General features: G+C 41.2%; 1 protein-coding gene across 2 annotated transcripts in view; it reads right to left on the reverse strand.

Moving 5' to 3' along the window:
- Positions 1–1,925: 1,925 nt before the first annotated feature.
- Positions 1,926–26,226, reverse strand: part of LOC308295275 (kinesin-like protein KIF2A) — a 34,623-nt gene continuing 10,322 nt past the window's right edge. The window contains exons 3-18 of one of the 2 annotated variants that reach the window (XM_080738302.1): positions 24,692–24,817; positions 22,458–22,512; positions 21,619–21,729; positions 20,504–20,548; positions 17,892–17,992; positions 16,013–16,417; positions 14,819–14,882; positions 14,416–14,507; positions 14,028–14,170; positions 13,181–13,385; positions 12,366–12,476; positions 11,598–11,665; positions 7,346–7,496; positions 6,413–6,514; positions 4,895–5,030; positions 1,926–3,322 (exon numbers count right to left, since the gene is read on the reverse strand). In XM_080738302.1, coding sequence (XP_080594428.1) covers positions 3,237–3,322; positions 4,895–5,030; positions 6,413–6,514; positions 7,346–7,496; positions 11,598–11,665; positions 12,366–12,476; positions 13,181–13,385; positions 14,028–14,170; positions 14,416–14,507; positions 14,819–14,882; positions 16,013–16,417; positions 17,892–17,992; positions 20,504–20,548; positions 21,619–21,729; positions 22,458–22,512; positions 24,692–24,817 — 2,001 coding nt within the window. In that variant the 3' untranslated portion in view covers positions 1,926–3,236. The remainder of the gene's footprint in view (positions 3,323–4,894; positions 5,031–6,412; positions 6,515–7,345; positions 7,497–11,597; positions 11,666–12,365; positions 12,477–13,180; positions 13,386–14,027; positions 14,171–14,415; positions 14,508–14,818; positions 14,883–16,012; positions 16,418–17,891; positions 17,993–20,503; positions 20,549–21,618; positions 21,730–22,457; positions 22,513–24,691; positions 24,818–26,226) is intronic. The other variant, XM_080738301.1, reaches the window with a different exon arrangement.

The raw sequence follows: 26,226 nt of genomic DNA on the forward strand, positions 1-26,226 counted from the left end.
TTTTTTTCCCGACAACATTTCATGGAGATATATACATTTAGACAGTATCGTTTGCCACACTGCACTGATGTTCTCATCACCACAGAACAACAGGATTTAGGTTGGAAAAAGTTGCCGAAGCTTCCCTTTAACTTCCTCAGGCAGCAATAGTGCTGAGCAATAACATGAGTGATATTTCTGCACTCTGTGTCTCTACAGTCATGGCATGTGCAGCACCACGGCTGCCCACTGGATGGAGATATTGGATGGGGTAGTTAGCACATGTCATGTCAAACATGATTCCTGGCAGCCATATGAGGACCATTTGTAGGATTTGGTGCGTTTGCCGATTCACACTCCACTTTTAGAGCTGAATTTATTTAGGTTCGGCTTTGTCTAATATAACATCATTCAGATGTTCGGGGAGGCGGGTACCGCCATTAATTCAGCTGTTCGGTGCCACTGCGTTTACGTGACTCCCCGAACTGAACCAAAATAAATTCGGCTCTAAAAGTGGAGTATGCATCGGCCCTTAGGATGTGCAAGGGAGGGGGAAGCTGGCAAAACAAACTTGCACACCTGAGGGAGGGTGACTGGAAGAATGTGATGAGGGTGGGAATGGGAATACGACACAGCTCACCTGCAGTGAAGGTGCGTTCACACAGGAGTGAAGATGTTTTTTTAGTTGCTTTGTTTGTGTGATTCTGGTTGCTAAACTGAACCCATAATTGCTCCCGATGAGCATGTTGGTGCCTTGCATTGCTTGCTCTGTCATCGGTGTATGAATGTGTGAATGTATTGCACAATGCCTTGGATAAAGGTGCTATATAAATGCACCATTTATCAGTTGTAGTTGTAACTACATGGTTGACTAAATTAACTGTTGGCTAGGGTCGGGTGACAGGATATGAACTGCAGCTACTCCATCCCAGCTGTGGAGCGCATGTCTAAATGTCTCCCGTGAGTTGCTGACAGTTTCATGATTGTTCTGTCAAGATTAATAAACTATAAACAATCTAAAAAAAAGGCACACATTGCTGATGTTTGAGATATTTCAACTTGAGTGAAGACTAGGTGAAATTGTGAAATGTGCGTTACGTAGCTTGCTTCAAGTCATTCACGCCGCCCGATGAGGAATTGTATCGCAACTTTGTATGTAATCACAACCCTCTCCCCAATTAAAATCTTTGCCTCCTGTGTAAGCAGACCTTGATGCCCCTTCCAGAAGAGGGGGGGGGGGGGGGGGGGGGGGGGGGGGGTTTACGTAGGAGGTAGTAGGAGGAAACAGTGGTTCTCAACCTGTGGATCGGGATCCCCAGGGGGGGTCGCCAAATTATTTTGGGGGGTCCCCAGATGATTAGCTTAATGTGAAATATTGTTTTCTCACTCAACAGTAAACAAACCAACATACAGTTTAAGTGTATAGAGGATATATGCACATTTCTAAAGTGACAATTAAAGGACATTTTAAATTCCTCTAAAATGACAAGTTAAACATTGGCCAAACTGTCAAATACAACGCCTCACTCTGCGAGGCATTGTGAGCATGTAGATCAGCTATTTTCACAATAGAACCGTGATATACAAAATGTAATGCTTCAACTCTTAGTGCTCGTCAGGTTGGGGGGGGTCCCCAGTTAAAATATGATTATTTTGGGGGTCGCGGCCTGAAAAGGTTGAGAACCACTGATCTAAGATGTTGGAGTGAGGATTAATGTGTGCAGGAAATTAATGTGTGCGGGGGAAAAAATGCTGCCTTTCAGCCCGAATTGGTGCTGCTGACATGTGAGGAATGCCTCTCACATGTCAGCAGCACTCACTATAAAATGTGTTAATACCTGTTTGTTTATTTTCGTTCTACTTTTCTTTTTATAAAAAAGTGTTAAATGGAGGGAGAACATTCTTTTCTATGGTTTACAGTTTTAAACAGGCGGTTGCATGAGACATGATGTTTCTTACAAACCTTTTTGAAATGGAACCCAGAAACAAGAGACATTTGACTTGTACTGTACAGCGCCGATCTGACGGGGCCAAACACGAAAAAAAATGGATGGAAAGGATGGCGGCGATCGTCGTAAAGTTCTAACACTTAACCTTTTACCGCAAAGAACAGTGTCCATAACACAGATATAAAAAGCTAGATGCCTCGTTCGCCTCTGCAGTTCATTGGAGCGACGTGCAACAGTCGTAGTCCAGACTTCCTGGAAAAACCAAGGGAACCCTGTCAGTCAAAGTGACTACTGGTCAATCACAGTGTCTTTTCCGGGACTTATCCAAGGACTACAATTCAATTCAACAGAGCCTGCTCCTGGTGTTGCGCTGCTCAGCTGTTCTTACAGGCTGCATACATAAAGACCCGCCCCCACCTGCCTCTGATTGGTCTAGCAACTTCCCTATGAGTGATGCACGTGGAAGCGATACACACGGATTCCCTTGGTCCCTCGATGCATATGCACCAGATCCGAAGGAGGCGTCTACCTTTCTATGTCTAAGGTCCATAAGTTGTCTCACCGTTTCTGACACTTTTTTGTTCGGGAAGCAATGGCAGCAATGCTGGACAACTGATGTGTTGATTGAGTTGAAATAAAGGTCAAGTCATAGAAGGGTTGGGTTTGCATTTGCAAGAGTTCACATGCAGACGTGTCGGCCAGAGCTTAGCAGAGGACGTTTAAATGGTGGGAGTTTTGAACCGTAAACCTTTAAAGTCTCTTCAGTCAAGGAGGAGTCAGGACCTCTGAAATAGTCAACAGGCAGTCCATCCCAATAAAAAGTACAAAAGAAAATAAATAAAAGTGGGGGATCCTAAACGTTCTTCATTAAAAATTCAAATCAACTCTAAAAATAAAAAAAGTGGGGAACTTGAAGATGTCTTCCCTCCACATATTTTATTTTTTCCTAACACCAGCAAGAGCATGAACCGCCGTTTCTCCCCACTACATAATCTGTTAACCATTTAAGCCCCATTTATAAAAAAATAAAATAAAAATACATCGAAATTATTTAGATAATAGACTATCGACAAGCTCACAATGCATTGCGTTGTGAGATTGTAGATATTCCTTTTTTTTTTTTTTTTTTATAAATTACAAATTAATTTCTACAACATGCCTAAAATAGGTACGCCAGGGTTCAAGTGGTTAACAGTGTAGGGGTTTAATAGTGTAGTGTTTGATTCCACAGCTGGTAGACAGGCTGAGTGGTTCTGTTTCTATGAGGTGCCGTGGAGAAACTTGTGGCCCCAGCAGCAGCAGCAGTGTTTACAGGGCCCGGGGTCTCTTGGGGTTGATCTGCTTACTGGCATGTTCCTCTTCCTGGAGTGCAGAACGGAATGACTTCACTTTATCTGCGAGAGAGAGAGAGAGAGAGAGAGAGAGAGAGAGAGAGAGAGAGAGAGAGAGAGAGAGAGAAATATATAAGAGAGAGTTGCACACAAAAACTCTTATCTCAGTGCCATTATTTGATGAACTCCAATTACTGCAGGATGTAGTTTGAGTCCACTGTTGGCCACTAGAGGGTGCTGTTCACCAAGCTATGCAGTCAAACTGAATCTCTGGCTTGTGCTGAGCCTACAGGTGTGTGTGTGTGTGTGTGTGTGTGTGTGTGTGTGTGTGTGTGTGTGTGTGTCACATTGTGAAAAATGGTGCACATACAGTACTCTACTCATACAGCAGCTAGAAAGAAATGGGGTTTGGAGACTTAATGTTTGTAATGCTTTGACTCTTTATGTAACAGCATTGCATATTTCTAATGCGGAGGCAAATAATGTCCCTTTGTGTGGGTGGCCCAATGACAATGTCCACGTTCATGTACAAGACATTTAGGAGGGCTCAAGGCTATTGGCATATGCAGGAGGTTTTTTTTCCCCCCCAGAGCACTTTGCATAATAATACGCATGTATGGCTGCAGACTTTGCTTGAGGCAATAGCTCACAATTCATAACGTTGTGCTGTTAAAACTGGGGAATGATAGGTGAAGCCTGGAAGCATAAAAAAAGAAACAAAACATGAAAGGAGCTGGCAAGACATTTACAAGCAAGTGAAAATGTTTCGCTCACTGGTGGTGATACACAGCCAACACTACTGTATGTACTTGTTTGTCCTATGATTGCATGATGAAATATATTGTTATCTAAATCAGTGGTTCTCAACCAATGGTCCAGGGACCACCCGTGGTCCTTGATGCTCCAGGTGGTCCCCGGCTAAATGATGGAGAGTTGGTAACCAATGGACCCTTATAGATCTCAAGAGTTAACTGTCTGCGTTACTTAATTGAAGCTGTTATGACATGCAAAAAAAGCGAAATCAGGCTCTCTCTTTGGCTAATATTGTTGATGACGTCACGGCGTGCCTCTACTGTACTCCACTGTACAGTACTGTCTGTCAGCCGGTCCGTCTCCCCTTGCTCACACGATGAAAAACAGGAAGTCGCCTTACGTCTTTTATTACTAAATCTGTGCATATGATATAAAATGATATTACCTCTCAGATATCTTAGTTAAAGCAACATTGATCATGTACTTTGGCTTATTTGTTGAAATTATAAGAATCGCTATGGTGGTCGGTGAATTACCACCCCCACTGCAGGGTGGTTGAAGGCTGAATTCCAGCCGGGGAGGAGGGAGCTAAAGACAGATGCATTTGGTGGTGCTGCTTGCTGACCGGTGCGATGCGGTGCTGTCATAGCGATTTTGATCATTATAATGCATAAGCATAAACACACTAGAAACGTGCATATACCCTCTATACATTTAAACGTTGTGTTGGTTTGTTTACTGGTTTACTGTCATTTGTCCCAACCCACAGGTTGAGAACCACTGGACTAGAGAATAACATAATGTTGGCATCATTAGAAACATAACAACCATAACTGGTATGTTTATCAGAAGGTTTTTTTGTTGTTGTTGTTGTTATCCTACCCCTAAGTTCAGTGAGGATATCTATCTTCTGGTCCAGAATGTGTTCCAGCTGGGTGGCATAGGTGTCCACATCATAGTCCACCTCCTCTGTCATCTCCAGCAGCACCTTCTCATCCTCCAACCAGCGGATTGACTCCTGACGGCACAAACACCAATCAAACATTTAAAAAACCTGATTCAAAAGGTGCTGGTTAAACAGTAGGAAATTATTAGGTACCACAGGAAAAGTAAATCAACCAAATAACATAACTGAGCTTTTGGAGATTATTTTGCTGAAGTTTTATTCAAGTCTTGAATTCTCTAAAAATCCCCTGTGGCTTATTGTGTTTATGTGTTAAAACAACATGAAATAAATGTACATGAAAATGTGGAAATTTAGCCAAGACTCTCATCCAGAGCAACTTTCAACATGCACAATTACTAAAGACAACATACAGTAAATGACAATGGCATTGGCTTTGTGAAAGGCCTTGACTAAAGGTGAAACAATCAATAGTAGGATCAATAGTACCATCGTACATGAAAGGTTATGCTTTTGACCGCTGGTATATTACCGGTAAGTGATTTCAAGATGAACGTTGGGTTCAGATGTGAGCATGTATCAGTATTTTGTACTTCACTTTACTGTCATCAAATTTGTTATTAAAATCATTCGATATTTAATCAAGTAAAATCTTTAAAATAAAAGACAGCCTAGCCTCAGGATAGAGATGCTAGGTTTCAAGTGGTTACAACCCATTCAGGCCGGGTACACATTTTAGTGTATGGGAGGGGCTTACAGTACATGTACAGTATGTATCAACATATTTGTTTTTGTAGGCTAATTTCTGATTTGGGCCTAACTATAGGCTAGGCCTAAATGGGTTAAAACCCATTTAGAACTGGTACACATTATTGTGTATCACTATTTTATGCTTTAACTATTGAAAAATAGCAGATATACAAGCTCACAGCGCGGCACCAAGTGCCGCGCTGCGAGCTTGTAGATCTGCTATTTTTGAACAATCGTGAAAATTAGAATTTTGACCCGATTCTATAAGTGTCTTTTGAATCCTTCTAAGGTTTTTTGAAAAACCTGTTTCTATGTGAGCGATCTGGCTAGCCATCGTCAAAGAAAAGGTCCCTTTCACTTAACTGGAGCTCAGTTAGTCTGTTCTTGAGACTACTATGTCAGTGGTTCTCAAACCTTTTCATGTCAAGGACACCCAAACTGATATTTATTTGGCTACGGACCCGCATCTCAAAATATTTAGTTCCAGGGACCCCCCAGAAGCAGAATTTGAGTTACAAACGTTCGCTTTAAAAATACATATATTCAAAGATTTGCACACATTTTCACAACTTTTTCAAAAATAGCAGATCTACAAGCTCGCAGCGCGGCACTCGGTGCCGCTCTGTGAGCTTGTATATCTGCTATTTTTCAATAGTTAAAGCATTCAATAATTCTACGCCTAATTGGGTTAAGGGAGGACATAGAGGCATCTGTGTGTGCGTGCGTGTGTGTGTGCGTAATGAGACCTGGAAGACAGCTCGGTGGTCTTCTAGGACCTGTTCCTCCATCTCCACCATCTGAGACACCGCCTCGTGGAAGGTAAACAGCTGAGGAGACACTTCCTCCTCCTGGACCAACAGACAGGACGTCATCAACCACATGCAGACATCATCATCGTCATAATTGTAAACTGATATTGGATCAACATTAAATATGAATGGAAACCCTCTTGCACTGTATAACACCTTTTCCTCTTTGTTCCCGTTCAATCCCAAATATAAAAAAGGTTGTGACAATGTTGGACACATGATGTAAAATCATAGTCAAAGGGATTTTCTTAAGATGCATCATGCAAACTGCCTGAAGACTGAATAGGCCCTTAAACCAATGAGAGATGAGGAGGGTGCATGCAGTAATATGAAGCTAATGTTCATTAGACTGACTGATTCTTTTTGCCAGGGCTGGCAAGCTAGATGCTCATTGCAGTATTGGTCTTTGGAAAGAATATTTACAAGAAGGCTGCTGCCTTCACGAAGGAGATACGGTGTTCCAGAATACAATAAGGTCAGACTAAAAAGCTCCTTTGTCCATCAGTCGACTTTAAGGCTTAATCAGGAGTTTGGCCGGAGGTAGGCTAGGCGGTGGACATTGCTCTTGTCTGTTTTATCCTTATGTATGTAATCCTGTTTTCTGTTCTTTGTGTGAAATGTTTGTATATATGTTCTGCATACATGGCTGCTGTGTTGCAAGACACATTTCAGTGTGAACTGACAATAAAGTACTATATCATATCATTATCATATTGATATGATAATATCATTATTATCATATCAACCCACTCCCCATTGTCAAGTTTCAACCAATCTACAAAACACACAAACATAGTCAGTGGTTGTTATGGATGGATATTCTAATCGACACCACAGTGACTGTTCCTTTTTAAGAGAGGAGAGACGTACGTTCTGCTCACAGAGCAGTTTGAGGTCATCTCTCTGTGGCGAGCTGCTCAGCCAGTCCTCGTCCAGAAGCTCCAGCTGGTTGTTGACTGCATTGATGTTCGGTCGACCGCCTTCCATTACCTGGTTGGGGTCAACCACCAGCTCCTTTACCCTGTGGACATACATGACAGTTCATTAACACAACGGTCGGTGATCACCTTGGTGGCTGTACTGTACGGCTGGTTGATGATGCGGGGTTATGTGGCGGGGAGCCAAACAGTCATGTTACACAAGTGATGGGGAGCATCATGACAGCAATGGAACCATGCAGACAACAGAACGGAAGCATGACTTCTCTGGCTCATGACTCTTAGAACCTGGTGCATAAAGGAACAATTCCTTCTAATGTTAGCTAGGAAAGCATTAATGGTGAAGTGGGTTGGAGATGACTCTCCGTCCATTTCGGTTGTGAAGATATTTGATATCAGATGCTGCCACTCTAGAGAAATTGAGATACCGAGTTATTAATGGGAGAGTGCACCTTTTCTCTAGAATCTGGGAGAAACCACTGAGCCTTTAGAGCATAAAGCTAAGGTGGTATGAAGACAACTGGTTGTCACTGTCATGGTCATTGCAACCGTAGGTCACTATTTATTGCGACCATAGGTCGTAGCTTAGTTATGATGACCGTAGGTCGCAGATTAGTTACGACCAAAGGTCACAAGTTTAGTATGTGAACGGTCACAGCTTGTCAGATGTGACACTGTGGTTCTATGGGTTTGTCGCTCTGACATCATGCTCTGACGTCACTGTGATGTCAGGGGAACCACTCTTAACAGAATGGGTTCGCCGCTCTGACATCATGCTCTGGCTTCACTGTGATGTCACACTAACGGAATCCCTTTTATGCCCATATATGGAGTTCCCTGATGTCATCAATATTAAGCTCATATCTAACAGGACTTCATATATCTATGTATGGAGGCCACATCGGCCACATAATGTACGATACTAACAGAATCCATATATGGCCAAGACAGATGGCCAAGACAGCCCATATCTGTGTGGCTGGTTCTACAGACAGGGATCTCCATTTACAAGCATAAAAAGGTATGATGTCAGATGTCATTAGCCTCGGAAACCCAGGCTTCATTAGGCGCTCGGAAGAAAGGATGTCATAGACATCATAGGACTTTCACATAACGAATAACTGAGTAGGCATGTTTGGGCTCGGGGTCTCCATATATGGGTAACTGGTCCAATATGGTCCCAGCTCAGCAGAAGGATATAGCTGACCTGTGCTGACATCACAACGTGGCAAATGAATTACGTCCTTGTCCCTTTTATGCCCATATATGGAAATCCCTGATGTCATCAATATCATCCCAGCTCAGCAGAAGGATATAGCTGACCTGTTCTGGTCAGCTATATGACAATTTGCACGCACCCATATGCCCTTTAGGGCAAGGTCGCTTCACGACCTTAGGGCATCTAAATGGTATATATTTTTACCATTCCATCCACAACATTAAAATCCATTATACTTTGTTATATTGCTGTGTGCCAGAGCAGCTCTTTCCCTGACCTACGGATGGATTTAGATAATTAATTAAAGCTGGTTGAGAGGGATTAGCTGCAGGTACATGGCTCAAACAAAGGCTCATCTCATTCAACATGAGCTAACACCTCACACAATGCACAAATCAAACAGTAGGTTACAATGATTGCAACAATATGGACAGATTTTAAGTCGTAATACGGTACATTTGGATTAATGTTTTACCCCCCACCCCCATCCGTTTGACATATTTTGCCGTCAATTCAGTGTGTCCCTGCTGTTAATAAATGTTTACGTTATTTTATATTATTTAAAGCCATCAAGTCATTCTGGAAAATGTAGAAAGGCACAATAACATCTTTGACAGTGCCTGTTGTGGAAGTTTGACAAGTGATCATCAAATAACAGAGTCTTAGGGCAGAATGTACTTTTAACTGTGTATAAAAAATATATCTAAAGCAGAGGCATTTTACATACATTTTATTCTGTCCTGTTTATGGCTAGCTTCACTGTCACTCATTCATCTAAAGACATCTGCTGAGGGCACACAGGTGAGTAGTTATTTTTCATGAGACAATTGTAAAACAAAGGAATACACGGTGCCTGGCTTAGCAGTGGATGAATGAAGGAAGCGGAAGAGAGGAGGATGAGAGGTGACGTGCAGACGACGGGAAAGGAAGTCAAGACAGGAAACGGTGACTAATGTCGTCAAGTGACAAGCAGCTGCTGCTGAGTAAGTACTCACAAACAACGGAGGGAATGCTGAGAGGCAGGACATGCTCTGTGAGTGTTTGTGTGCACCGTATCTAGAGCAGGGATGGGCAACCGTGTCTATTGACCGGCTGATCCTGAGGGGCTTTGTGGTCGAACGCGGAGCAATTAGCTCACCGAAACAAAAACATCCATTCATACTGTATGCCATGGTGTCCAATAAAGCAGGGGTTTTCAAAGTGGGTGACGGGGCACCCTGGGGTGCCGTGACGGCAGTCCAGGGGTGCCGCGAGATAATTTGATAATATTATTTGGATTTTGTCTGGACACTTAAAAAAATATTTAGTATCATTTTAAATTTGAAGTAGCCTACAAAGTTATTTTTAGTCAGTTTTAACCAAAATAGCTAGTATCTCAATGTTTTCCTCGCAAGTCGCAACAAAATAAAATATGCTATAAATATGAGATGCTGGGAGTGAAAATTATGAATATAATGTAGAGGTGCCTTGGGTGAAAAAAATATTTATAGGGGTGCCTGAGCCAAAAAGGTTTGGGAACCCCTGCAATAAAACTCACATTTCTTGGTTGCATGTGAAGTGTGAACCCCAACGAATCATATCAGCGGAGCATGCCGGAGCAGCATGGCACAAATCAACACAGGAATGGTCCCGGGTGTTTTACCCTTGTGGTAGCTACATCACTAGGCTACTAGAGGTAACGAGACACCCACTAGCTGGGAAAGCATCCGTGTAATTTTAGATTCTAGTTATATATATACAGTATATAGCATAAGACGTAAAAGCGGTGGTGGTTAACTTTGTGGCAAAGGTAGATCTCATACTAAAAAAACGTTGCCCACCCCTGATGTAGAGAAAGTGTGTGTGTGTGTGTGTGTGTGTGTGTGTGTGTGTGTGTGTGTGTGTGTGTGTGTGTGTGTGTGTGTGCATGCTTTCAGGAGTGTTGACCTGCTGGGAGAAGTTTCAGCAAAGTCATCGTAATCAAACGTGTTGGTGGGTGAGTGTTCAGGGCGAGACCCCTGACCGCCCTGAGAGAAGGGGATGTCAGATGGACTTATCCCAAACTCCTTCACTCTGCACAGCCGTGCAGCCGTGCACGATGCCACACAGAGCATGGAGAGGAGGAGGAGAGGAGAGGAGGAGAGGAGAGGAGGAAAAGATAGCAGGAGAACAAGAGAGGGAACAAAGAGTGTCAGACTGAACTATGGAGATTTAGCAGCATAAATTTACCTTCTGGGCAACGTCATACAGATCCTTCTCGAAAAATTTGAATATTGTGTAAAAAAACATTGCAGATGCCCTCGCACCCCAATCATAACTGACTTCGGAAACTTCCCACTGGACTTCAGAAGGTTGACATTTCTCTATTATAAATCCTTGTTTTGAGTGGTCTCGTGCAATATTGTAATATTTTGAAATATGGACTTTTGATATTCATGAGCTGTATGCCATAAAAATTCAAGGTTTTAACAAAAAAAGGTTTGGAATAATTACATTAATGTCCATTGTATCTAGAATATATGAACGTTTCAAAAAATATATGAAAGTTTCAAGAAAATGTACTTTTACAAAATATTTTAATTATTCGAGAAGGATCTGTATATCTGTAACTATCTGTACTCTTAATATTTATAATAGTAACTTGTAAGCAGACAGTCAAACTACAACCACTTTGTAGGAAGCGTTTCACATTAATTCTTATAACATAAAGATGACATTAATTCCTATAAGGAACCTCAGTGTTGGCTCTAAACTATGTATCTAATATACATTTATACAATTATAAAAGACAGCTCAAAGTATTTATGACATCATGCAACACCTTGAAGCAGTCGAAAAGACAAAATTAATTACAGTGACATCTGATTTCAGTAACGCCACTCGCATATTAACAATATATCTAAATTACCTTATTCTACAATGCCATCTGATTATATTATTTTGGCATGAAATATTTCCCTTTAAGGTCATTATTCTCCGTTCCTACCTGTTAGCGTAGCGTAGTGTGTTGAGGGTATTTTCACATGACGTCATACCAGGAGATATGGTAGCAATCTGTACAAGGCAATAACATTTATTAACAGTACTGTACATCAACTATTACAAATATATATTAAGATAGTCTAATGCAGCACTGGTAAGCAAACAGGATTTTGCACTCAATATCTATTGAAGTTAGATTTTTGTAATCAATTGTAATTTATTGAAATGGCCTACGTAAATTAGCAAATTACCCCATACCCGTTACTAACATTATGTTGTTTACTGGGATGTGCGCACTCCTGGTATATAATGTACTGTATAGTCTATTGTCTGAATGGATGTTGGTTCTAATGTATAATCGACTACAGGGCTTGACATTAACTTTTTGAGGCACTTGTCTCAAAAGGTTTCCCATTCACTTGTCCGGGCACAAAAGTCACTTGTCCGGATACAAATGTTACATTTCACAGTAATTTCTTTCTTACATGCATGCATAGCCATAGGAGTCAGACATTAAAATAGAATAAATAACAAAAGGACTGCTCCCTCCACACAGTACAAAGCTACTAGGAGAGCCATTTGTCCAACGGACAAGTGCATTTTTAAAGAGCTTGTCCGGAAGGATTCATTACTTATCCCGGACAACAGAACAAGCCTTAATGTCAAGCCCTGCACTCTCGGAAGATATAAATGTACAGTATGTCCTCATGCTTGTCAATATAATGTAAGAATGTATGTATAAGCATAGTGCCAACACTGGGATTGAACCTACCATGCACGTACGGGAGTTCTCCCCAATGAAGGAGTCTCTGAGGACCTGAGTGAGCTTACTGGCCCTGAAGGGGGTGTGAGGCTTGTTGCGTCCCAGAGCCCTGATGCACTCCTGATGGACAGAAAGAAAGACACACATTTTCATTTCTTTTCAATGCCACCGTTTCAAAAGGTACACTCGAATTAATCCATTTAAACAGGTACACATTATTGTGTATCATTATTTTATGCTTTAACTATTGAAAAATAGCAGATATACAAGCTTGTAGATCTGCTATTTTTGAAAAATCGTGAAATTAGAATTTTGACCCGATTCAATAAGTGTCTTTTGAATCCTTCTAAGGTTTTTTGAAAAACATATGTTTCTATGTCAGCAATCTGGCTAGTCATCGTCAAAGAAAAGGTCCTTTTCACTTAACTGGAGCTCAGTTAGTCTTTTCTTGAGAGACTACTATGTCAGTGGTTCTCAAACGTTTTCATGTGAAGGACCCCCAAAATTATATGTATTTGGCCATGGACCCCCATTTCAAACTATCTAGTTCCAGGGACCACCCAGACGCTAAATTTGAGTTACAAACGTTTGCTTTAAAAATACATATATTCAAAGATTTGCACACATTTTCACAACTTTTTCAAACATAGCAGATCTACAAGCTCGCTGTGAGCTTGTATATATGAAAAGCATTCAATAATTCTAGGCCTAAATTTAAATAAAAACATGTATTTTTGAAGATGACTATGCTGACAGTATTTTTGAAGGAGACTAGGCTGACAGACTGAGTGAGAGGTGTCCGTTCCCACACGCCCCCCCCCGACCTTTAGTGCCAGTAGACTCTTGTTAATCTCTGCTCCCTCCAGGCGAGTCTGGCGGTCGGCGCTGGACGTGTCCGCTCCCCTCTCGTTCCCGGCCAGGTCGATGAGCGAGAACTTCCCGTGCATCTTCCCCTTCCTCCGCAGAATGATCTGGAACACGGCGTGGCTCCTAGAGGAGTGGGCGTTGGCCGACGTCTGACCCGATGTTCTGAGCGCAGGAGCAGGACAGGTAAAGATAAAACAGTACACGTAGAAACAATTTAATACAATTTAGATTTAAATAGACATCAGAGGTGAATAGAGAGAATGAGGGAGAAGGTGTTAGAGGAAAGAAATTGTGAAGAATAGATGAACTACTGCAGTGGTTCTCAACCTGGGGGTCGGGACCCCAGGGGGGTCCCCAGATGATTAACTTAATGTGCAACATTGTTTTCTCACTCAACAGTAAACAAACCATCATAAAGTTTAAGTGTATAGACTATAGAGGGTATCTGCACATTTCTAAAGTGACAATTTAAGGACTTTTTAATACCTCTAAAATGACAAATTAAACATTGGCCAAAATGGTCAAATATTAGAGGCAGAAATTGTGAAAATAGCCGATCTACATGCTCACAAACGCGAGGCGTTGTGAGCATATAGATCTGCTATTTTCACAATAGAACCGTGTTATACAAAATGTAACTCTTAGTGCTCGTCAGTTTGGGGGGTCCCCAGTTAAAATTTGATTATTTTGGGGGTCGCGGCCTGAGAAGGTTGAGAACCACTGAACTACTGCACCATGAATGACAATGAATCCAAGAAATAATATTAATGAGAACTTCTGAAGCGGAGTAGATTATTTGGTTACCGGCAGCCGTTTCCCAATTCTATGAGTTTGAGAACGTCCTCCGTACATCTGACGTCTTTCTCCTGCAGTCCCACCACCTGAACCTGCTGTTTGCCGTCCTCCAACACCCTCAGCTTAGTTTTACGATTCAGCAGGTCAAACACCTATGCGCACGCGCGCGCACACACACACACACACACACACACACACACACACACACACACACACACACACACACTTAACCACTTAAGCCTTATGTAAAGCACAAGTGAATGGCGGCAATCTGTAGCAAAATAATTAGCAAAATAATGGCATCCTATTTGTTAACTACTGAGAGTCATGGGTTTATTTATAGTGTTAAAATATGTACTGTAAATGTTGAGTACCGTAGTTTATTTAAACTACTTACCTTCCCACTGTATATTTCGAAGAAGGTTGCGTACACTTGTAGTTCTAACTTCTTATAGTTGGGTTTCTTCAACATGAGAAATACATCCCGAGCTGTATCACAAAATATGAATATTAATATCCATGATAATACACAGAGCTTATTACTGTAACTAACCTCGGGGCCTGCCTATGGCTACAGCTCGGACTTACACACCAGCATCTTGTTTGGATAGCCTCGGGCAATGACAATTGTATGTAGCCTTACTTTTTCACAAAGATGACAACAAATTTGCATTTGATAAATGCAGCAACCGTGGCGGTAATGTTTGACAACATACTGACTTCCTTCATAATATTCATCATGAAATGACACCAAATAAAGACACAACAGATCCCAGAGAACAGTTGAGAGAATCACCCACCAGTTAATGCGTAGATTCCTTTGGCACAATCCTGGTTCTTTCCAGAAAAATCTCCACCCATAGTCTGAAATACACAAACACATTAGCTCACAGTAAAGTCAATAAAATACTACCATCTGTGTGGAATGGATGAGAGGATATTGCCGTTCATGGTATTGGCAGTATTTCTAAGTAGAGCAAGGGAAATCAATTAGATTTAAGCCCTTCTGCATCGATTATGCATTACTCAATATTGTGACATTTTGACACACAGTGCAGCCCTAAATGACAGCTACCACATATCAACTGTAGTCACATTGTCTGTCCTATATGAGAAACCTGTATGCTGTTAGACATATTCTACCATTACTGCCCAGAGACTGATTTCAACATAAACTCTGATGGATGGATTTGGTTTACGGTTGTGCATACATCACACTGCTTGATGGTGAACTCCCTCCCATATCCTTATCGTAGCCTTAACTACATTAAACCCATACGTAAAAGTGTCTTTCCAACCGCTTAAATGCACTTACTTTACATGTTTATATTGTACATTCACATATGTGGAGGCAATCATGCAAGGCTGCTCATGGAGAACAGTTAAGAGGACAGCAATGTCTGTTTAATATACAGTAGATACAGTGGTTGACACTAAGGTCTCAGAGGCACTTGACCTTTGGGCAAGTACAGGTCATGTTCTACTTGCCCAAAGGTCATGCCCACTTGCCTGAAAAGTAAACTGTCCATTATAAAATCATAGGTAAGATTTTAATTACCGCTCAATTTAACAATTATTTCTTTACTTTCTGAGGCTGTGTGATAAAAAGAAATCATACTGTATCCTCAATACTTACACATCCAAATACAGTACCTACATAGCTATGATTGAAAATGTCTATGGTTTCACACTTGTTATTTTACATTTTTAAGTGTAGCAACAGTAATAATCAGTGCTCTTATTTTACATTCCACCGACCAGAAGCGCACGGCTGCCCTGGCCTCGTTCAGGTGTTTAGACAGGTATCTCGTGCTGTGTTTATAGGCGGTTGCGTCCCCTCTTAAATGAGCACGAAAGTTTTATTTACCTGCCGGGGGCAGGTGGGCAAGCCTTAGTGTCAATGTCTGTACATATGGTATTTGGTAAGGGCTTCAGACCCAGCGTAACAAAGTGTGTTGCAGTGATCTGGCTAGCGAGACTGCACCGGCACTCACATGGGTTTTCCCACTTCCAGTTTGTCCATAGGCAAAGCAGGTAGCCATTCCCCTCTCAAAGATGGTCTCCACCAGAGGCCTGGCGGTGAACCTGTACACCATCTCGTTGGTTGTGGAGTCGTCAAAGGCGTAGTCGAAGCGGAAGGTCTGGTTCTCCAGGTAGCGGGTCAGGTCCACTTTCTGTTTGGGCTCGTGGACCATCACCACGTCTTTACTGGGGATGGTGATCACGTCCAGGTCCTTTATGTTCTGTTCCTTCTTGTTCAGCGGACGCTTCCTCACGCACACACATATTCTGTGTTCTTCAATCAGGTCTGCTGAGGTCAGAGGTCTGTAGTCTAGACTGGCTCGGAAGTCCCTGATCATGTACAGGATCTCATAGTTGGGAACGGTGGTGTCTACCTCCTGAGAGGGAGAAACACAGGAAAGAGAGGAGAATCAGAGAAATACAGTGACAGAATCAGATGTCTCTCCTGCTGCTTATAAATAGCATTGAGATACAATCTGCATAATAAAGGTGTTGAACAAACAATACAGTTGAAAATGTTATACTATTCCCATAGTTAATACTCAATTAATTAATGGTATTATTTTCAGGTAACAGCTCAACTGCGGTCTCATCCCAGTTCATTAATATGCATTTAGATTGACAGTTCACTTAGCTTGCTACAGACTACGCTTAAAACGAACACTGATTTCAGTTCAACTTTCAACATCTCTGGGGAGCACAAATCATTTGTTTTGAAACTTGTGGTAAAAGATGTGCCTATAGTCAGCTGACTCAGCTGGTACTCATTTCTGCTTTCCCCCCCATGTGCTGGAGTAGTAAGGTTACAATCACAGTCAGCCTACTATCACGTCAAAAATATAGCAGGTTAAAGGACTTGTGTCACAGCAGGATCTAGAAAAACTCATCTTCAGTAGACTTGATTACTAACTTGATTCAACTAATTGCGTCCAGCGCTCCCACTACACCCACTGACGTTACAGAATTTCTTTTCCAAAGCTTTTTTGACTGTATTCTCTGCCTTATACATGATAAAAACAAATCCCCTCCTCTTCTCAGTCTTTGGATCTTGCGGATCAATTGCAGTTGATTCAGAAAGCTGCTGCTTGAGTCCTTCCTTCTTTGAGTCCAAGAAAGTGGCAGCCTAATACACCAGCCAAAAGTGGAACAATTCTTAAATCCTTACACTGGCTCCCTGTGTGTCAAAGAATTGACACACAGTACTACTGTTGGTCTATACAGCTTTGAATGGTTTAGGGCAAAACTTCATTTGGGAAAGGTCTGCTTTCTGTCCCTAAAACCAAGAATAAACGTGGGGAAGCAGCATTTAGTTTTTATAAAACACATATCTGAAACAAAATCCCAGAAAACTGCTGGTCTGCTGCTTTTTTTTTTTAAACATAACTAAAGACCTTTCTGTTTGACGCTTTTTTCTTTTTCTTTCTGTATAATTGTATTGAATTTTTACTTATTTTGTTTTATGCGTCCTCTAATGTAATTTTATAATTGTGTTTTCTTTGCTTGATGTTTTGTACAAACCACATCGAATTGCCTTGCTGAAAAGTGCTATACAAATAAAATTGCCTTGACAACTAGTTATGATGAGGACAAAGCTTCTAAAGAGCTTATTGCCCCACAAATATGAATAAATACTTACAGTACTTTATATTTTAATCATTGGTAAGTAATTAGTCATGGTATATACAGTAAGTGGGCATAAACAACTGTTATCAAACCACGATGCACACCGCTGAGGCAAAGACAGCAATTAGCCTCATTACTTTTCCAGAAGCGCACTGCTCAGAGTGGATTATCCCTGCTTACATAAAAGCGGAGTCAAGGCAGGACACTGCGTCTGTCTGTGCTCTGTACCTGCGCTCGCTTCTCTCTCAGCTCCTGCTGCTGTAGTCGACGTCTTTCTCTCTTTTCCTGGAGTTTCTCCACCTCCTTCACACAGTTGGACTTCCTCCTCGCTGCCATGAAGGGAGGAGACGAGAAAAGACAGTAACAGTAAGCCCTACTCATTTAGCCCGCAAATCTGTGTCACTTTAGATTTGAACCACTTTAACCATTATGTTATGCTTTAACTATTAAAAAATAGCAGATATACAATCTCACAGCGCCGCGCTGCGAGATTGTGGATCTGCTATTTCTGAAAAATTGTGAACATTTGTGCAAGTCTTTGAATATTTTTGACCCGATTCTATGAATGTCTTCTAAATCCTTATTCTAAATCACCGGTTCTCAAACCTTTTCATGTCAAGGAACCCCAAAATTACATGCATTTGGCCGTGGACCCCCGATCTCAAAATATGTTGTTCCAGGGACCCCCCAGAAGCAAATATTTGAGTTATAAATGTTCGCTTTTAAAAAAGATATATATAAAAAAAAAAGCTACATTCTTCAAAAATAGCAGATCTACAAGCTCGCAGCGCGGCTCTCGGTGCCACACTGTGAGCTTATATATCTGCTATTTTTCAATAGTTAAAGCATTAAATAATTCTAGGCAACAACAGTGTTTCATCTAATCGTGTTTTCCAACAGTCAGGTCTAACTGACCATAATTAGGCATGGGCCGAAATGAAAAATACATTTCACGATTATGTGCCAAATTTTTGGGGGAATCGATTTGGGTAGAGTGAACAGCGTGAACAGCGTACCTAATGAGCTCTTTACAGGTTTGTTTTATCAAGTATAGAGGGTTTAGTGCTACTGAATTTGCAGCTTAACAAAATTGAGTGTATGACGGAAGACAATTTCATGATAAATTAAAATCTCTGTTGCCAAGATTATTTTATCACAATTAACGATAGCGATTATGGTCCCATCCCTAGAACACCCAGAAGCCAAAAGGGGTTCTTGGCCTACTTGCTACACAACAGGTTCTAGCTGCAATACTGCTTCCAGTTTGATACGGTCTATTCTTAATCATTCTCCGTCCCTTTTTCCTTCTCTCATCTCTCTCCTTCCAAGACTAACACAATGCTTTAGCGGTTTGAACTCTGCTGCTACCGTCCCCCCGTTGAAGTTTACATGGAGGGGACAGAGGTGAGGGACACTTGAAATCCTTCATCACTCATTGCCTAGTAATACTATAAAAACAACAATATCATGACAGCGGGTGGGTTCATGACTAGCAAGTTGTGTCACAATCAAACCAATCAAAAGCATGTTATTCCAAATCTCCACAGCAAACACCCCAAGGATTAGTGGCAACAGGCATATCATTAGTCAAAATCCCATTAGTCACCGTGAGAAGAGAATGAATGTGGCAACTCAATGCAGGTAAGGAAAGGTGAATTTTAGACACTTGATTCCTTGGCTTTCAGCAGTTATGATTAATGAGCTACTGAGATATGTACGATTAGCCCTGGCTCCTGGCTCACTGCTAAGTAACAAAGCCACAGACTAGGCTGGCCTGAAGACTTTAAAATGACCATACAAGCCTTTCCGACACCCTACCCATATACCGTATCTTCTACAATTATTGCGAAAATATTCCTTTTCCTATATATATGGGTGTACCTATTCATGATTATTATTAAGTCTGATGCCTCTCAAAATATCTCAATAACCTTGAAATCCTCAAAACCAATATATATTTTTATCTTTTAATATATCGCCCAATTCATGATTGTTATTGCAGTCTGATGCTCAAACCTATAAAATGTTACACACAGGTTACCACACACCATCAAAATGCTATTCTGATGTCAGTGATGTGTTCTCACTTAGATTTCGTAATTTATGGTCCATTGTACCATAAGCTTATAGTTATCCTCCACCCTGCCACATGCATATGGGACTTACTGTATATGGATTATGGCACAATCGACCCGAATGACTAAATCTAAGTGACAACACCGCGGTCAGAATAGCATTTTGATGACGTGTGAACCATTTTAGTGTGTGTGTGTGTGTGTGTGTGTGTGTGTGTGTGTGTGTGTGTGTTCATTTTTTTTTTTTTAAAGACAATTTTACATCAAGGTGCCCAGATGTCCCTAGTGCCCACCTACCCTGAATCCCTAATTTATACTCCATAGTATGAGGGTGTTGCTTGCCAAAAAGAACTGATCCGGATGTCACACAAGTGCTCTATACTTGGTCCCCTACTTTCTTTCTCTTTACACCAAATCTCTTCACCGAAAATAGATGATCTACAAGCTCACGCTGAGTGTGAGCTTGTAGCTCTGCCATTTTTGCCAAATGTTTGGCTAATGTCACTGAATGATGGATTATTATGACATGCCGAGAATAGGGATGCGAGGGATTATGTGGTTAACTTGTAGATCTGTTCTTATTGGAAAGCAAAACTCTTGCGCAATGGAGTATAAACGTCTGAGCAATTAAATGATCAATTGTAAGTCGCCATCACACCACAGCTCTCAATCTCATCTACCCAGCATTGAAACAATCAGATCCCAGATCCTTAGAAGAAGCGTTTCACCATGAAGCGTTTAGGGGCGTTCAGATATGATACATACAAAGTTGTCCAACATCCATTCTGGAGAATGGCTGATGTGAGGGCTCTGTGATGAATGTGATCGACAAGAAATGCAATTAAATATAATATATATAAGAATGGTAGAAGAAAAAAGAAATAAAATAAAATCTCTGTGGGCTGAAAATACATTTTCAGGTCCAAAATCTCAGGCTACCGCTTACAGATTTAAGAAGGACATATTTAGCATTAACAATGCAGTGAAATAAAAACACCATTGTGCATTCTACTGGTGGTGACTGTTGAAATTCTACAAGCAGCCCAGTCCAGTCATCACTACAAAGCGTGGCCACCTCTGCAAAGGACATAAATCCCGTCGGAATGCCCTCCCCAGAGTCTTAACCACACCAAATCCATGCCTAAACCTAACCATTATAATAACAGTGCCTAACCACATTAACTGAAATGTATTCACTAAGAAATGCCTAATCTAAATGCAATTAAACCAGCCCAAATGTAACAAATGATGTCCTTTCTAGTGACAACCAGATGATTCTTATCTGCAGGTTGCTTCAACATTATAGTTAACTTCCTAGTGGGACAGAAAGCCAACGGGTACCACAGGGGTCTAGGAGGACCAGGGCTGCTCCTGGAGGTCAGATTTCACATTACACAACCCTAGGAGGGCATACATGGGCAACAGGCGGCCCGGGGGCCACATTCACTTTATGCGGCCCGCAGGTTAATATTGATATAGTGTTGATTTCAGCTGTTAGAATATAGCTATAATGACATAGTTGCAATAGTTTCTATTTTATTTTATGTCCAATAAATTTGTATTTAAGTTCACAAAGTTAACATAAGAACATATAAATGCATTTGAAATTAAATGAAATTGTTACTTTTCAGGATTCCAGTTCAAAAATATCTAAAATGTTTTCTGGATTCCAATTCAAAAATAAAAAAAAATTGCAGATCTACAAGCTCAAACGCGCCGCAGTGCGACGCGTTTAGAGCTTGTACATATACTATTTTTGACTGTATATGCATTGTGGCCCTCTGGAGTGAATGTGAAAATATAGTGACCCTTTCCATCATCAAAGCTGCCCACCCCTGCCCTAGGGTCAAATGAAGATGGATGACAGAATATCGCATTACCGTTCTGGAGTTGTTGCTGTGTCTGAGCCGGTGTTGGCTGTGCAGGCTGTTGGATGGGGGGAGGGGGTGCTGGTTCGGGCTGCGGGGGCGGTCTGGCACGGGTCACCACCACTGCAACACAAAGAGCACAAGTCTAGTAAAAAATAGCAGATATACAAGCTCACAGCTCGGCACCGAGTGCCGCACTGCGAGCTTGTAGATCTGCTATTTTCGGAAAATCTTGAACATTTTGTGCAAGTCTTCGAACATTTCTGACCCCGATTCTATAAATGTCTTATAAATCCTTCTTCTAAAATCAGTGATTCTCAAACCTTTTCATGTCAAATACCCCACAATTACATGCATTTGGCCGCGGACCCCCATCTTAAAATAGGGACCCCCCAGAAGCAAATATTTGAGTTACAAATGTTCGCTTTTAAAAAGATATATTCAAAGACTTCAAAAATAGCAGATCTACAAGCTCGCGACCTTGTATATCTGCTATTTGTCAATAGTTAACGCATTAAATAATTCTAGGCCTAAATGGGTTAACCAAATGAACAAACTAAACTAAAAACATGCATTTACACAACAGTGATGATAGTGCAGTCAAAGAATCTATGAAGCCACCAAAGCTGCAGCATCACTTGGAGGCAACCAGCTAAACAACCTGTGTTCTTTTATCAAATCTCTGAACACATATCTCGAATTTTGTTCCTCCAGTGTGGACTGACCAATGACAGTCGGAAAATAGTATCTAAATAGTATTTAAATCTCTTTAAATGAATCAGTAATCAATAATACATGCAGGCAAAAAGGACAACAGTTTCAACCATACAAGCAGATCAGACAAACGCTACCTCTGTTATCTCTGGATGGAGCTTCAGTCTTAGTCGGTGCTATTGTACGACGGTTCTGCAAGAGAAAAACGCATAACTCAATATAGTAATACAATACTTCATCATCTACACATTGAAATATTAATCATTTTTTATCAATGTCAAACCTTCTCCCTAAACATTTGCTTGAAATGTATAATCCTGCTGTCTGAATGTCCTGTCCTGTCATGATCCCTGTATGTTGGTGTAATTAGTCATTAGTCCTTTGTAAGTTAACTGTTCTGTGTTGATTTATTTCTGCGTCGTGAGCCAAAGCAAATTGTCCTTTTGTGAACCTCAAACTTGGTTAACAATGAGTGATTCTCGCTCATACTTTTTGTTATTATTTGATGAGTCTTTCATGCCCTTAACCACATTAACCGTGGTGTCCCTATTTTGGGCATAGGCAAAAGAAAAAGAAAAAATCACACCCGTGTGAAGTGGAGCTGTGTGTGTGTGTGTGTGTGTGTGTGTGTGTGTGTGTGTGTGTGTGTGTGTGTGTGTGTGTGTGTGGATCATGTGTACCGATTTTTGTGACATTTGAAGAAAATATGTAGGAAAAGGAGCAAAAAGTGTGTTTTGGAGAAAATTCAAGATGGCGGAAAATCTATCATGGCGCAAATGGGCGTGGCCTATATGGGGAGATGCGTCATGACCCAAGGAATCCAGGGAAAAAATATTTTTAATTTTCCGACCTACGGTTCAAGAGTTACAGGCCAAAACGTAAAGTGGGGTGTTATGGCGCCACCATGCGGCCAAATGACACATTTCTTTTTTATTTAATCCTTGAAATCATTATGAACCTCCTCTCCAAGTCTTGAAACTCTAGCCCCTATGGTTTGCGAGAGACAAATAATTGAATGTGAGTTTTTGCAATTCCCATTATAAGTCAATGGGGAAAATTAATTCACTAATAAATTAATTTCAATTAAACTATAGAACCTTTCTCTTAGAAAAGTAATAGCCCACGATTCCCGAGTAAGCCGGTCGATTTGACATATGGCGCGAGTGTGTGGTGGCAAAACTGTGGGACTAGTGGCGTGCCGAAGTTTAGGAAGTTCAGGCTACATACACACACACACACACACACAGACAGACCCACACGGCCACGTATAGGGAGCCTGTGCTTCACACAGCTCCAAAAGCAGACCTACAACCTCCCAACGCATCACGATGTCACGCATGGTCAGCTTGTAGATCAGCTAGTTTTGAGAATGTTTGAGGGGCAGGGCAGTTTTATTGGTGATTAAAAAGAAAGCAGAGAGAAAGCACAAAGCTCTCAGAGCCTGAGTAAACTTGTATGGCTAACAGTACATGAAGGGCTACAGAAATAGACAAAGGCTGGGAATCAGATTACTACTGATTACAGGAGTCTGTTTAGTTCTTAATAGCGCTGCTCAGGGCAGGAATTTCATGGAGGCCATGAAGGCCATGGCCGCCGTTGCCCCTCAGTTTGGCCTTGTGCCCCTCAAACCAATAGCATGACCTGAGGCCACAGTGGCCCTAATGCCAAGCTGACTGTACCACTTTATCGGTTGTCTCCTTCTGGTCAATATGTAGACACGACACCGGTGTCTCTTTCTTGTCATGTAGACACCAGTGTTTTTTGTTGAGATTCTGAAGTCTTAACTCGCCCGAGTCCCCATTTTTAAACCAATCCAGTGACTTTGATTAGTGCAGGGCTGAGCATGAATCAGATTGTAAATACCATCATGTATCTATTTCACTGCAGATTAGGTTATCATCCCTAAACCTTAGATTCAACACGTTCTTTCAATGGACTAAAATCTTGTTTTATTTGATGGCCTTCCTGCCCTGGCATTTGGCCTTTGTGCCCTAAAAGAATTTACTACACCAAAGTGGACTTGCCCCAAAAATGACGAAATTCTAGGCCTGGTGCTGCTCCATCACCATGTTAAGATGAACAGTGCGAGTGTGTTAAACCGTAGCTAGGATGCATGCAGTCCAAAACCAAACCAGCATATATAAAAGGTATGTGCTGCGTGAGCATATTTATGGATCCAGCTGGTCCAAATGGCCAGTTACTTAAGAGGATCCAATACTCGCATTAAAGTCCGAGCCAAGTGGAGCCATGCCACTGGTTTAGCATGACAAAGCAGTTTAGCTGCAATCAAACAGTCTATATAGCCGTTCTGTGGGGTCAAGCAAAGCCATGTGAGGAAAAGGAGGTTACCAAGCACAGCGGCATTTCATACCTTTGCAATTTTACTGATTTTACTAACAGAAGCAGGAGTGGGAGGCGGTGGGGTCTCTGGGCTTGGGATAATCTCCTCATCTGGGGCTACATCTGGGTTTAGAGCGAATATACTCTCCAAGTCGATCTGTTCAAAGAGAGGAGACCATTATATCAACACAGCAAATTGATCATTACAATGATAATCATCGGTTCTCAACATTTTCTTTTAGATAAATCTGCCAATCCCCATATGGAGTACCCTGACATCATCAATATGATGTCACATAGTAGGGGTGCCTAGTTGTTAAGGCGTATACCATACGAAGTATATAGGCTCCATTGCAGCTTGACAGCAAGTCGCGGGTTCCATTCTCGAGCCTGACAGACTTTTGCAGCATGTCAATCCCTAATTCTTTCCCCATTTACCCGTCATATCTCCACTGATAAAGCAGAAAAGCGGTTCCCAGCGGTTATTTTCACAGACGTGTACACAACATTTTACAGAATATTCAAATATCTGATTTTATTTTTTTATTTTTTTTTATGAACACCCAGAAAATAGCCAAAACTGAGCACATTTCAATTTATTAGGCCAAACCTCATTTGAAAAAATATCTAAAAAATAATTAATTACATCATTGCAAAGACGCAAATCTATCTAAGTCAACCCTATTAGCGCATCAGCCGCACCTGGTCTGACTGTGGACTCTCCTCAAAGTTACATTGCATTCTCAGCCAACTTATGATTAAGCCTATTCTGCATTCTACTCAAAAATGTTTCTTTTCCTGTATAATGAAGTCGATGGGACAGTAAATATACAAACGGACAACTTTTTTTCACAATGTTTTCGGCAGAGCAGACCTCTCATTCTGTGGACCTTAATGACCAAACTAAGGTAATAGAAAATGAACCTAGCCCAAACCTACCCTCCCCTGCCCCTTCTTTGTATATACTGTTTGTTTAGACTTACTGTTTTCTTTTTTGTTTTTCTTTACATATCTACTGCATAGTACTGTGTTCTATTTGTCTGTCATTCAATGTTATATGAGATACTTCAATGGTTTCCAGTGGAAATAAGCTTAGTCTTTTCATGGATCTCCTTTTAGTAGACCTTGTACCAGTGAACTGTACCGTCATGAAACTGTACCTTTTCCTATGCAAACTTCTAATAAAGTCTTCAATCAATCAATCAATAGATAAAACAGAAATAAAATATACGGCATTCATATTTTGGGTGACTGGGTCCCCGGCTATCAGGCAAACTGCACTGTAGCAACTTTTCAGAGTAATGAATGATGCGCCAGCAGACAGCCTGCCTGGTGCATGCAGTGGCGTGCGCTCACTGCGGGTCACCGCGACCACTGACCATAGTACGCAACAGTGACAATCATGCTCTGCAAATCAACCATAGGAATACTTAATTTGCTTGTTAAAAGCAACATTTTATTAACGTGATAGTAATATGGGTGCAAATGTTAATCTTTAATAAAGTTAATACCTCAATAATTTAATAACCACATTTTATTTACAAACCGAATAGTGGGGGCAGCCCC

This window comes from Nannobrachium achirus, assembly GCF_963921795.1.
Source record: "Nannobrachium achirus genome assembly, chromosome: 12".
Classification (NCBI taxonomy): Eukaryota; Metazoa; Chordata; class Actinopteri; order Myctophiformes; family Myctophidae; genus Nannobrachium; species Nannobrachium achirus.